This window comes from Dermacentor andersoni, chromosome 10 (genome assembly GCF_023375885.2).
Source record: "Dermacentor andersoni chromosome 10, qqDerAnde1_hic_scaffold, whole genome shotgun sequence".
Classification (NCBI taxonomy): Eukaryota; Metazoa; Arthropoda; class Arachnida; order Ixodida; family Ixodidae; genus Dermacentor; species Dermacentor andersoni.
Genome location: NC_092823.1, coordinates 132124675 through 132139350, shown reverse-complemented (window position 1 = coordinate 132139350; position 14676 = coordinate 132124675). Strand labels below are relative to the sequence as shown.

At 42.1% G+C, this 14676-nt stretch overlaps 1 protein-coding gene across 4 annotated transcripts in view; it reads right to left on the bottom strand.

Annotated features, from left to right (window-relative positions):
- The window catches only part of mv (lysosomal-trafficking regulator mauve), a 109461-nt gene that overhangs the window by 47684 nt on the left and 47101 nt on the right, over nucleotides 1-14676 (bottom strand). For all 4 annotated transcript variants that reach the window (XM_055078203.2, XM_055078202.2, XM_050192782.3 and 1 more), the window contains 6 exons: nucleotides 12327-12436; nucleotides 10684-10761; nucleotides 9919-10016; nucleotides 9170-9262; nucleotides 7481-7711; nucleotides 6281-6375 (listed from right to left, as the gene is read on the bottom strand). In XM_055078203.2, the coding sequence (XP_054934178.1) occupies nucleotides 6281-6375; nucleotides 7481-7711; nucleotides 9170-9262; nucleotides 9919-10016; nucleotides 10684-10761; nucleotides 12327-12436 (705 nt within the window). The remainder of the gene's footprint in view (nucleotides 1-6280; nucleotides 6376-7480; nucleotides 7712-9169; nucleotides 9263-9918; nucleotides 10017-10683; nucleotides 10762-12326; nucleotides 12437-14676) is intronic.

Sequence of the window (14676 nt, the reverse complement as noted above, 5' to 3'; positions counted from 1 at the left end):
CGAACTTGACCAGGCAGCCAGACCGAACAGACCAGGCAGCAGGCATGTACCTAATCCCTCTGGTGACACCGATAACGACCCCTTTAGTGGAAGCGTCTGTCTCGGCGGAGCTTAGGAGACAGGGAATGTGTTGAGCACACGTCATCTCTCATTAAAAATGCCTATTTACGGGCCACCCTAGGAAGATTCTTAAGCGATAATCATAGCTCACAATCGTTTGATCACAGTATTTACCTGATTTTAACGCACACCTTTTTTTCTAAAGGAAAACTGATCCAAAAACTGCCTGCGTGGTGTAATCGGACATTAAACCAAAACCGCCCTTGCAACGTTTACGTGCTTTGCCGCATAACCGCAATGTATTGCGGCGAAGCTGACTTTATAACCATGCGGCGCAGCTAGCTTTAGAAAACAAGCATTGTGCAACGAATTTTCTCGCAAACAAATCGGGTGTGTGTTATATTTCTACTTCGTTTAGGAGGTTTAGTGTCACCAGTGTGTCTACCAAGTTGACATTTCCAAATTCCCTGAGTTTTCCAGGTTTTCCCTGAGTGCCTCTGCAAAATTTCCTGAGTGACACAGAACTTTGTTTTACGTCAAGACAGGCTGACACCGTGTCGCCTGATGCTGTCACTCTCTAGTAAGCATGTTAAAAAAACTTAATCAGTTTAAATAGTCAGGAGTAGTGTTTACTATATTTAAAAAAAAACAGAAGGCAGGGGTTAATGAAATGCACAGCAAATAACATATCTTCGAAAAAAATGGTAAAGCGCATTGCAAATCGAGTCGAACATCTTCAAATATGTATACAAAGAAATGCATACAAAAGCAAATATTGTCGAATATGAGCTATTTCTGTCAACTGATAGCAAGCTCATTGGTATGAGGCCCGAACTTTTTCACAAGTGAGACTCTCTTTCAGGAGTCTCACTTGTGACAAAGTTTAATAGTTTACCCAGTTTTAATAGTAAGGAGTAGTGTTTATTTTATTCAAAATAGGATAACTGGATGGTTTAGTAATACACACAGCGAATAAAATATTTTCAATATAGAAAATGGTAAAGCCAATTTCAAATCAACTCGAACAAATACAAATCAAAAGAGATGCACACGCAAGCAAATATTTTCGAAAACGAGCTATTTCTATCAACTGATAGCAAGCCCATTGGTATTAGGCCCGAACTATGGCACAAGTGAGATTCTGTCAGCAGCTGGAAAGTCAACCTCAACTGTCCTGACATACTCTCAGACCCTGCACAATGCCTCAGTGTTGCGTTTCCCTGCTTTAAAGAGTTTATTTTGGTTTGAATGAGGGACACCTGCATCTCGGCGTCAGCGAACACCTTGTTTTTTGAGCTCAAGCTCCCTCAAAGAAGCGGCGGCACACTTCCTTTCCTGTTCATTCCTCAATGCGTCGGTCCTTTCTGTTGTCCTCCTTCCGCTGCATGTTCGCCCTATGGACCATTTAAAGCGCTCTCTTTGTCAGTTGTACAATGAACGTCTGATTTTCAGACTCCCTAGGGCCACGAAAACGTCCGAAAAAATGAATGCATGTCTTTTACTGCTGTTAAAGGGCCCCACCAGGTCTGGCCAATTTCAGGTGACAAGCGCAGAGCATACATTTCACACTGAGTGCTGAAGGTCTGCCAGTACGCTTATTAGGCATATCGGTGCTCGTACTGTGACAGGATACAGCAGATGCACGCGTGGATAATTAAGGAATACACATTGTGTACCGTTACAATTGCCCCTCCCCACACTTAAGTTTCACCGCAATACTTCGCACATGTTTCCCGCGTAACACTGCTATGTTGAGGCGAAGCTGACTTCGAAAACGGCATCATCGGCGCGCTTTCAAAGCTTCGAAATCCATCATGAGGATTACAAAGGCGGAGTCGGTGTCATTGCAGACAGCGGCGAATTATTCCAATATAAAACACGGAACTGAACGGCAAGAAACTTAATAGCGAACGTCGAAACAGCTAGATCTAGTGCTGCCGCGGTGGGGGCTACAGCTGCCAGCGGATCTGCATGCGAGAGCGCCGGTTCGAGGCGGCCAGATAATCAAAATGATGGAAGTGGTGGTGTTGATTAATGCAGTTTCAGACCTGCCAAAAAGTCCGGAAAATCAGATGGCAAAGGGTTCTTGCGTCCGAAATTTCAGACATTTTTGAGTGAGTGAGAAAACTTTTATTGTCCATAATGGGTGACACCGGAGCTCCGGTAACGCTCGTAGGCGTCCAGGGAGCCCGATGTCACCCTAAGGGGCAAGTGTTGGTAGACGAAGCGGTTTGCCGCTTCGGCTGCCAGACGGACAATGTTGGCCTGTGCCGCCGGGTCTTCACTATGAAGCGCGGTCTCCCATGCTTCTTCGTCCTTGAATAAATTATATCCTGGGGAATAGCTGCACTCCCATAGGATATGTCTTAGGGTTCCTATTTTATCGCAGAATCTGCAGAATTGGTCTTCCGGATTTCCCGTTTGCGTGAGGTATCTCCATCTGGGAGACATGTGGTTCTTGGCTTGCAGGCAGCGCCAGGTGACTGCCTCTGCGGACGTGAGGGACCTATCCGGGAGTGGATATTTCCGACGTCCTAATCTGTAGTGCTCTGTGACCTCGTGGTAGGTCGCGAGCGTCTCGACCTTAAAGTTAGGTTGAGGCTGCCGGCCCCCCGGATAATGAGCGCTCGGGCGAGGGCGTTGGCGGCTTCGTTTCCTGGTATGTTGGAGTGATCGGGGACCCAGGTTATGGTGATCCCTCTGTCTATGTTACCTTTCGATATTATGCTGTACGCGTAGTCTGGTATTTTGCCTTTGCAGAAATTCCTTACTGCCGATTTGCTGTTGCTAACGATCACCCTCACGTCCATACTAACGCACGCTAGGGCGATGGCTGCTTCCTCCACTGCCGAGGCGTCTACTCCGCTTGTATATATCGCGCCCTGCTCTGCTCCGGACCCGTCGACTACCACTGAGACGAAGCTTCCATCTCCGCCAAGGGCGGCGTCTGTGAAGGCAACCGTCTCGGGTGGCATTCTGCTTAGCTTTGTTGCCAAGTGTTTGGCTCTGTGCTGCCGTATTTCCTGATCGTGTTGTGGGTTGTCAGGATTGGGAGCTCAATCCCGTCACTCGTGATCCGTTGTCAAGATTGGAGTCCGGCATGAATTAGAAGGTAGCTGGCCCATGCCGTCGTCCAACTTATCCATGCTGAGGACGTTGATGAAGGGAAGAACTGCTTCTCATCGAGAACGAGGAATATGGGTTTATTTACAGTAATTAAATCAGTCTAACATGACTGTTTGAGAAAGTACATCAGTCTAACATGACTGCTTGAGAGAGAATGTCAGTCCAACATGACTGCTTAAGAAAAGTGTGTCGAGCATCCGCACAACAGCAGTTTTTAAACACTCGGTCCTCCCGCGATACAAGGCGGCGAACGTTCGTTTAGTCATCACAAACCAGCCGCCTCCCGCAGGACGGTCTACGCACACAAAAGCACACACGTTCAAAGGTCCGGAACCGACATCAGAGGGCCCCGTTGAACTCGGAGCCGTTCCGGGTAGCGCGTTGGGGAGTTTGGGAACAATAGTTGGCCCGCTGAACTCGTCCCGTCACAAAGTCGATTTAGTCACGCTGTGGCTAGAAGTTGGCGGCGACGCTCCCGGTACGTTGCCGTCATAGTCGTAAGTGGGTGGCAATCTTGCACTGCAGCTCGCCGTCCTTAGCAGCACCGGGATGTTGCCGCCTATGGTCGTAAGTGGGTGGCAATCTTGCACCGCAGATGGCCATTCTTAACAGGGTGCATGTTCTTAGGTATCGGTGCGACCGTGAGGGCTTTCCTAATTTTCGACTCAATGTGGAACGTCTGGTATTGCGTTCCTCTGTTCGCTTGTAGCCCTACCCAGTTTAGAATCTGCTGTCCTGTCTCGGTTAGACTCAGGCGTTCGAGTTGTGCCGTTCTCGTCGCTTCCGCTAACTCCTGCCATGTGTTATGCACTCCCATTCCCTCTAGTGCTTCAGTTGAGGTCGAGATTGGTAGTCCCAGTGCCCGTTTCGTGCATTTCCTTATTATGACGTCTAACTTGTTTCTTTCTACTTTTTTGATGGTAAGGAATGGGGTTGAGTAACAGATACGACTCAAGATGAAGGCCTGGACTAGCCTTAACTTGTTCTTCAACTTTAGCCCTCTGCCTCTGGTCGAGATTCTTCTAATGATGCTTACCACTTGGTTCGCGTGCGTGTCTAGCTTAGCTATAGTCGTGTGGTTGTTTCCCGTTTTGCTTATGAGCATGCCCAGAATTCGGACATTCTTACGCACTGACTTTATGGGGTACGTGGTGGTTCCACGAAGCCGTCCGAATTATCGGGCATGTCCCAAAAATCGGGCGCCCGGAAAATCAGTCGTTGACTGTACACTGGCAACTCCTCCAGCCTACGACACAGCGTCAAAGACGATTCGTTATGATTCCTTTCTGTTACTCGAGCCAGCATTAGTGCGACTTTCGTTCTCTTTCAATAAAATTACAGCTGATTTTCCCTGATAGAGGCACAAATTCCTAGAGTTTTCCCTGAGTATTTCTAGACTATTAAAAATCCCTGAGAATTCCTGGTTTTCCCAGTCAGCAGACACCCTGGGACTAATTTCTACGCTAGTTTTCTACTTTGGACACATAGAAAGTGAGTGCGCATTTGATTTGGGGGCGAGGTAGAATAGGGCAGTATGACCAAATGAATCAGCCAAATGAATCAACAGTATGTTTTAGATTTTTTTTTTTCGGTGTCAATTTTAATTCAATCAATTTCGTTGGTCAAGTCAGGGTCAAATTAACAGAAGTTGATCATACTTTATTTTTTAACACTCAACAAGTTTGAATTAATGAATAAATTAATTTTTTTTTCAGCTTATAACACTAACATTAACAAAAGGTTCTCACGACACATTCCTATTACACCTGATTAATTACCGGGCGAAATTAAGTTGTTAACTATCTGTGTTCTACAATCTCTCTCTTTACTCGTGTAATTGTGCTTTTGCATGTTAATCTAATATACTGTCTATCTAATGAGTTGATCAGTTTCTAATGCTTCTGCATTTTACTTGAGAGCTATAATCCTAGCCAGATCTTTTTTAAGCCACTGATTCATTCTGGCCTTTCAAACTGGCCTTTCAGACATTTGTTCGCCCTCGACTTGAGTTCGCCGCTCCAGTCTGGTCTCCCCACCAAAAATTACCTAATTACCATGCTGGAATCAATCCAAAATAGAGCCGCACATTTCATTTCCCGAAATTATGACTACCGTTCTAGCGTAACTCAAATAAAGATTCACCTTTCACTTCAGCTGCTAAGTAATCGTCGCGACATAGCCCTTTTGTCATTATTTCATAAATACGCCCACCACACTAGCAAAAGTTCCTTACACCTAGAAACGTCATCGCACACATCGCACAGATTATACAACCATCATAGCTTCACGCGCATCTATGGTAAAACAGAAGCATTTAGCTCGTCTGCAATTCCACGTGCCATTCGGCTCTGGAACAACCTCCTCGACAACATAGTTGCGGAAACTGACCGTGAAAAATTCAAGCACTCACTGAACTCGCTTAACCCATGTTAACCATTAATATTACACTCACTGTTCTGTGTTATTTTTTTTTTTCTACCTTTTTCTTGCACTGTAATACGTTTGTTACAAACTTATATTGTTCCTTTTTATTGTAATCATATGCAGCTTTATGTAGCTAATATGTTTCTCTGACCTTTAGGCTGTGCACTTGGCTGCTGATTTCATTTGTTATTGTTGTTAATAGATTGTATGTTACTGATTGTATGCCCCCCTTACTCAATCCCCATGTAGGGGCCTTGTAAGGTATTTTACAAATAAATAAATAAATACTGAATAAAATAAAATATGGAAACAGCATTAGGCTCATTTGGGCATTTTATTTTTATTTCTTTTTTAGCTGCAAGACACCTACAAAAATTGCTTCTACTCGTGACAAAGCCCTAAAGTACCTACAGGTTTCCTTGTTTTGCGAATATAATTTTTAATGTCAAGAGTTTGCAGCATTTTATTTATAAACATCCTTCAGGTTGATGCACAGCTAAGTACTAGGATTATTCAATAGCCTTACTACCCCCTAAAAAAAAGGGAAACAATTGAATGGCTGTAGGTTACATTTCAGATTGCTTCTAAAGCAATGAAAATGCAAGTGCACTAAGAATGATACACTAGAACAAGAACGAAATGCGCACAGACCAGAAATCTCCCTACTCACTTTGCTGAGGTGACTTAAGGCTGTACCGGCAACTGCATTTCTCAACAGTGTGGCAACCAGTGAAAGCTCTGTAGGTGGTCTCTCACAAGACAGCTCTGGAACAACACCAAATATGCATTGCTTACTATTATGTCCTATTCTCAAACTGGAAGGACCAATTCTCAAACCTGGTAGCGCAGTGCACAAAGCATCAATGCGAGCCAGTACTTAGCAACACGATAACCTGACACATGCACAACTGACATGAACAAAACAATCCTCTTAGAAGCATGTAACACTATCCGAAACAGTGCGCAGTGTATCAGTCAGCCTAGTATCTCATTAAGTGACGAAGAGATTGAATTCTTCATAAGCACACACGAGTGTTAAACAACATGCTTTGCCTTTTGTGTTTTGTTTTGTCTTTTTCTTTTCTTGTCGCGCATGCACATTTTCTTAGCATTTGTGCTTTGTGTAATAAATATTCAGTTGAGAGTAAGTAGTGTCTGAGTGTGCTTCTTTGTTTGTTCTGATTGCTCTGATTGCGCTGAACAAGCTGTTTGAAGAAGTTATGTCCTACTTAGGCTTGTTGCAGATTGGCAGTTGCCCACTTTGTGTTCTTTTCTTGTACACAATGTGACATTAAAGAGGCTGCATGGTTCTGTCGGCTGAATGAGTTGGTCCCACCCATCACAGAGCACGAACTCTACACTTACAGAGTGCAAAAGTGCATGAATTCAAAACCTAGCTTCCTGTGAAGCAGTGTGCACATGTAGTAGCATAATTCAATCATAATTAAATCCATTAAGGCATGACAGTCTGCAAGCCATGCATCAATTCCAATCAGTGGCTCCCATAAGTATTGATCACCAGTGGCTTATGTGACATTTCTAAGTTGTTGATGGCAACTGCAACTGAATTCAGCAACACTTTTTCATGTGTGTTGACTTTTTGCAAAATTATAAAGCTTACCTAAGATGACAAGACCTGCCTCACAGTAGGTATACCAAATGTGAGCTGCAATGTGCTGAATGCTTTTGGTGCTATAACATTTACTGGAATCATAGTCTTAACTTCACATATTTGCCACACGAAACCTAGTTTCAATCAGCACTACTGAAGAATGAGCTAAACACATATTTGTCTGGCAATTTGTCAAATATTTTCCAAATATTTGTCTCTGATAGCTATTTCTATTATTTAGAAAAAAGATCTGTGCACCTTGATATATGACAAAGTCGCAGGCAAGGGCGAACCAGGCCCCCAGCTCTCGTGACAGGGACGATGTGGAAGGAGTAACGAATTCGCGTGATGGTCCGTTCGTATCAGAGTAGTTCAGATGCCGTCCACCGTGATGGATGTCCGGTGACAATGGTGCCACATCTGCCATGATTGGCGTTGGAAGGGAAGCAAACGCCTCCAGAAGCGATGGTGATGACTGGCTTCTTTTTTCTGTAAAGATATTTCCCCGTTTGGTGATCTACACACAGTTAAAGTCAAACCTATCAGGACTGCACTATATTATTTTAATTGTGAAACTTTGAACAATCTAGAACTGAACAATATGTAGTGCAAGATAAACCAGTGATTTAACACACTAACACAAACATATACATAGTTATGTCCGAAAAGAAAAGAGTTTCATAGAAAGGCCTGTCCTAACACTCCAGATGGTGGCAGATGACAAAGCGACCGTGTGTGCGTAAGCTAACTTCCCCCTCCACCAATCCCAAATGGTCCTAGCACACTGCGACATATAGTCACTTCACAATATAATCACTGGCATTACTTTTCGGAGAAACCTTGTATGTACAAAGCCCATGTCTACGGGTCTTCCAGCGAGACACCAAATAACAACAGATACACCACATACATAAAGCTGGCAAAAATGCTGAAACACAGATCTTATCACAGCTTGTATAACAGTTCTCTATATAAGTGACCCATTTATGTGAAAGTACTCAGAACACACGTTTTGCCACTAAGTGTTTTACAGAAGTTGTAAAATACAGTGCCTTGTGAATGTCTTTCTACAATGACTCTTGGCTGCAAAAGAAACACAGTGAAAAACTGTGATATTTTAAAAAATGTGATAGCTGTAATATTTAACAAATGGAAAATATTTGCTATTAATACTGACCACACTAAAATAGCGATGGTGTAGTGAAATTAAAGCAAAGCAAAAATAGACAAACATTTCAATGGCAGATCAGAAATGCTAGTGGACTGCTAAAGCCTTTCTTTAGCTGATGCAAACAAACAAAACAGGAACTAAGAGCTGACTACTACCCACAACTAGAAATGAGCATAACTTCTGCATCTGGATCACTTACTATCACTTCCATGCATACATGTAATACACTCGTCTATACATACATGGTGCCTTATTTTGATTACTGAAACACAATCGCTTAATAAGGAGAGTTACAGACAGTAATTGAACTATGCTATAAAAAGCTCACAACAAAGCTTGCCTTTCATTGAGATTGAAGCACTGTGACTAATGATAAATACGCCATACCAGAACAAGAACTGCAACACTGCATTTTTTTTTAAATAGCTAGTTGCCACGCCTCAATCCTCAAATAGACACCAACTAGCTCAGCATTTCCTTTTTTTCTATTGGATTAGGCAGAGCACTGCCAAAATTAAACTGCGGGGTTGAAGTCTTGAAAACGCACAGTGGGTCATGAGGGACACCATATCTGAAGTTTCAGGATTAACTTTTGGCCACCTGGGGTCCTTATACGTGCACCGAAAGCATGGTAAATGAATGTTCTTGCACTGCAACCCTATCAAAACGCAGCCACTGTGGCCGGAAGCTGAACTCGCAACCTCGTGCACAGCAGCATAACACCAGAGCTACTGTGGCCAGCACAAAGCATTTCCAGTGGATGTAATCAAACTCACCGTCAGTGCAGAAACTCTCAATATGTTCCAGGACCGACAGATACAACTTTGCTTGGCACTCCCTGAATAAGGGCACAGCTTTGCAAGCCTCGCCTGCAAAGCAGAAACACGTTGGTGTTAGCCCCTGAATACAATAAGCAGTAGATGAACATTCAAAAGGCATTATTCTTCTTGTTAGCATTCGTGATGTAAACTAATGCTCAAAAGTAACACTGCGAAAATTAGAGGTTTAAGCTGTTCAGCATTCTTCAATGTGCACAACAACTAATTGAGTGCAATTTATGGTCAGTACAGGACAGCCAATTGGACAAGTTGGTTGAGCATAATGATGTCAGTAAACGTGACCAGATAATTAGAAAGAAGGGACACCATGTCTGTCACAAATCCTTTACCTCAATATACTGTGAAATGGTGAAAAGGTAGACAAAAACCCGGAGCACTGCGCCGACCAACGTAAAATTTAAAAGAAAAGAAGACGTTTCGACTCCCACAAAGGAGCCTTGTTCACAGGCATAGTGCCCCGGGTTTTTGTCTACCTTTTCACCATGTTCCATCCCAACCAGACGGGCTTCCATCGAACACTGAACTTCATATCGCAAATGAAATCACATATAAAGTTGCACTCGAATTTTTCATTAGGGAGTATCGTAATCGACTGACTTTTTTTTGTAGTTAGAAGCATAATTTACTATTACAGTGCAACTTATTGTTCTCTTTTGAAGTCCCTTTATGAAAAACAGGGCACTCACCACAGTGTGTGTTGTGTGCTTCAGACAGCCGTGCGAAGAGGCTGCACAGTGAATGGAAGCACTCCATCGAGATCTTGCCGCTTTGTTCCATCGCAAGCCTGTCAAAAAGCAAAAAGAAAAACAGAACGTTATCAGTGGAGAAGCTGCAAGAGTGCCCAATTCTTTCTGACATTAGGAATGCACAAATAGTAACATAATTTTAGACGCCATAAATGAGAAATCCTTTCCTGAACAGAAAAGCTGGCATCCAACTTGAGAGCAGCATGACTTCATGCTACACCAGCTGCAAGTAGCATGACTTTGAAGTAATCGGATACCGCTTGATTTCACACTACACCCATTTCCTTTGTAGGCCACAAAGGAAACAAAATGCATGCTAACTTCCCTTTTAGTCCATCTTGAATTGCCAGATAGAGATTCAGAATAGCTTTGCAGCTCTACACTCCTTCTCTACATCACGAAAGCACAGTCACTACAGTATACGATTAAAGTAAAGTCAATAAAGTTGGTGGCAAGTAGTTCACAGAAACATAAATTATACAGTAATGTGATGCCCAATGTGGTTGCTGCAATAAGCTTTTATGAAAACCTTCGGATATGGTACTGATACAAGAGTTTCATGCTTGATACGAGAAAAAAACACATTTGCCACAAGCAATCTAAAGTTTATACACAACTGGTCATGCTTACTTAATCACAATCTGCAAAATAATATTAAGCTAACAATAAAACTATTTTTCATTTCTGACAATGAACCATGCTTACCTCGCTGTTGCAAGAGAGGCACTTCTGATGACAGCCAGCACTAAGTCCACAAAGCCTTCTCCATGTCCCGTACTTGAACTGCCAAACATTTGCGAAACATAAGGATTCCATGGCGTACAATTTCTACAATTACTAGATAACCCCCAAAGTAGCAAGAACATTAACTACAGTGTCCCGTGGGGATATGTCACCTGCTTTAAAGGGGCAAGAAATTCAGCTCTCAATGCAGCAAATATTTCATTAATTAGAACAATGCCACATTCATCGTTTGCAAAAGCTGTCGAAAATTCTAACCTTCAGCCATCAATAAGGGTCCATAAGGGACGACCTGCCTACCTTTATTAGCAACAGCCACTGAGCAACTGAGCTCATGCAAGACACTGATAAAAGTAGTAAGCTGAGGACAAACTACTGTGAATGTTACATCATAACAAAATAATATTCACACATCAGAAAAGAAAAGGTAGACAATATCTGGACAAAACAAAGCTAAGCTTCTGCAATGCTTTACAATTTATAGCACAGTTTCACAAATGGGGCCTAACATACCAAAAGCTACACCTCAGATATAATTCGTAGCAAAGGTCTCTGGAATAATTTTGCCAGCCCAGGGTTTATTATTGTGTACTAACACAGTGGAATGTGGATGCATTTTGCAGGTCACAGTTATCAGAATGCAGCTTTGCCAGACAGAAGTTGAACTCATGAACTTGTGTTTCAAAGCTGAATGCTATATGTGCCGTTATGCTAAATGCCACACCAAACCATAATAATGGCTAGGGACTTTAAAATTTTTTTTCACCACTGAATATATATGTTGTCACAAAATGTCACCAAACTTTACAAAGAGAGAAAAATATATTAAAACATATAAGAAATCTCCTGTGTAATCTTCTATGCTCATTTTTCCATATTTAGTTTTTACCTTTCTCTTAATTCTATAGTTTCTTACAATATTGCGAAGAGAGAAATTTGGCACCTTCGTCTATGCGAGTTTCTTAATGGGCACTGTGTCATTAAGGGAAAGCTGAGACATGGGCATGCGAGGCATGTCCTAAACATGGCTTGGCTTCAAATGTACTCATTTCCACAAAAATAAATCTTTCTTAAAATTGACCTGATCCTATAAAGTCGTCTTTTGCCCGTTCAAATTTTCGGTATTGTTTACTCACATTTACCGCTAGTAAGTAAAGAAAACAAAAACAGATGACTGAAACAGACATGTTATGAGCGCTGACCTTGTCCATTTTCCTCCAACTTTAGTGGCTGCCGGTACTGTTCACATATGAAAAAATTGCACAGTCCAGCACAGGCTTTCATGGTTAAATAAAGAAAAAGTTTTACACAATAACAAAAACCAGTGTTTCATGCTGTTTTAGTAAAAAGTGAGCCATTGTTACAGGTGTAATGCAGCTAGCTAAGTATCCCTTGACAACGTATTGGTGTCAAAGAGAAAACACAATCTGAAGCCACCACATCCCAGCATTCCCATGCACACAATAGCGTGGCAGCGCTAACTTTCTATGTAAATATAAGGAACTATGAACAGCTCGCTCATTTTCTGCATTATTATTTATTTATTTTGGTAATCTCTATCAACCAGTACAAGCTTCAAGTTCCACTTGGGATTCACTGCTTACTACCTTCGGCTGAGGAGGAGCTGTCTTGGCGCAGCCACGATCATCGACGCCAGTGATTCACCCAGTCCATTGGAATAAAGGAGACGTGCTGCCCCTTCTATGTTGTCACATAGCTGAAACACCGATGTGAACATAAAGAAAGCTCGAGTACTATCACAGCAAGATTTAATACACATACACACACATACAAAGAAACCAAGAGCGCTCTGATCAGTTGGATAACAAGCACACAATCATCTGTGTCCAATTCCGTTTTCCATCTGTTGTCATTGCTGTTGTCATTACTGTCTGTTTGTAATAGGTTTATTGTTTACGCATCCCTATTCAAGCTCTAGTAGTATACAGGGTGTTTCAGATAACTTGGGCCAAGTATTTAAAAAAAAGCAAACATAGGCGCTATGCGTGTCAAATTGGCGCAGTACTGTTCTGAGCCATATGAAGCATGTCATGATATATTTTCCAATCCACCAAGCTGGGTAATAAACAAAGATTGCTTAATTAATGTTTTTAATAGTAAAGCTAGCAAGAATCATCAATACAAAAGTTGTAGCGCTTGTTCAGAAACATCAAATTATTTTATCTATGCTAACTGCCTTGCTTAATTTTTTTCCAGCCTTTGTTTGAAGTGTGTGAAAATTTAAAATATCACATGACTGTTGCCCGAGTGTTTTTAGTTCCCTCTAATACATGTTGAATGAATTAGCAAAGGCTGCTCACCGCACAGAGATCGATTGAACAGGCTGTCAGATACTGTGATGGACATTAAATGACAAAAGGGGCATACCGTTTTAAGAAAATTCTTCAACAAAAAAGCGTTCGCCACATGCGAATGCGATATGGGACCAGAACCAGCATTTGACGCAGCGCATGCATTTTTTCTTTTCTTTTCGGACCAATGAAGAAACACGATGGAGAGAGGAAGGCTAGGTAATAGTGTGATGAAAGACAGATAAAAACCATGCTGCCTCTGGTCCCATATCGCATTCGCATGTGGCGGCAGCCTTTTCTATTAAGAATTTTTTGTCATTTAACGTCCCCTTTTGTCATTTAACGTCCATCACAGTTACCGACAGCCTGTTCAATCAATCTCTATGCGCGGAACAGCCTTTGCCAACTCATTCAACTTACATTTCAGGGCACTAAACATGCAACGCATTAGCCGGCAATCACGCAATATTTTTTTATATTTCACGCACTTTAAAGGCAGGAAAAACATTAGAGAAGGCAGTTAGCATAGATGAAATAACCCGATGTTTGTGAACAAGCGCTACAATTGTTGTATTGAATATTTTTCACTAGAGTTACTATTTAGAAGATTCATTAAGCAATCTTCATTAGTTACCCAGCTTGGCGAATTGGACAAAGATATCATGACATGCTTTACAGAATGGCGACGAATCAAAGGGGGAAGATAACACATGAGAGTCAACGAAATTAAGGTTGAGACCCCGAAAACGCAACATACGAGCAGGGAAGATGCAACAGCAAGGAATGTATCCGTAGGCTTCTACTGTATAGGAAATTACTGGATTAACAAACTAATCTTGAAATGTGTCTCGCTAATACTAGCACATAATGCGTATATTATTAAACAAATCGGGTATAAGGCATTTTCGTGCCGGATGTGATTTGACGTTGTTTACAACAAGCTTCGATTAGGTGGAATTTTGGCATAAATGAAACTCCTTGCTTGTGTCATTAAGGTCTTCTATAAAGCTCTGCTGCTTGCCATCTACTGCTTAACCTCTGAGGAACAAGCTGTGTTGGCTTCAAAACGTTGGGTGTTATAAATGCCAGGATTTTGGCTGGAGACATTATTGACTCTATAATAGTATTTCCAGGTTGGATGACATTATCACCCACTAAATTTCTTACAGTGACTCCTCCATCTCAGCATTTCACGTAATAATCTATGTTCCGTATGTCTCGTTTAGTGGGCAATAGAACGGTGGACTCTTGTTAACCCTTCGAGGGTAGAACTTTTCTCACAAGGAGTGTGCACCCATGGTAAATTTCTAAACTGCAGTTTCCAGGAGTAGGAAACTATTGAAAGCTGAGTTCATGTGGCTCCATAGAGATGGCAGCATCTCTCAACACCTAGCGGTGTTGCCTGCGCTCGAAAGATCAAACCTAAGATCTGCACCGTACATGAATAGCAAAAACCCTCAAAGGGTTAAACGTGGAAGTAACTGGGTCTGTTAGGAACAGGTGTGCAAGAATTGATGTGGCCACATGGCAATAGGAATGTAGAATGTATAGAGACCAGAGTGCCGAGGAGCCAGACGGCCTAACGGAAATTTTGATATTTCTTCTGCTCGAAATTCACAAAGGAGGACTCGGAAGGAGCGCTTGA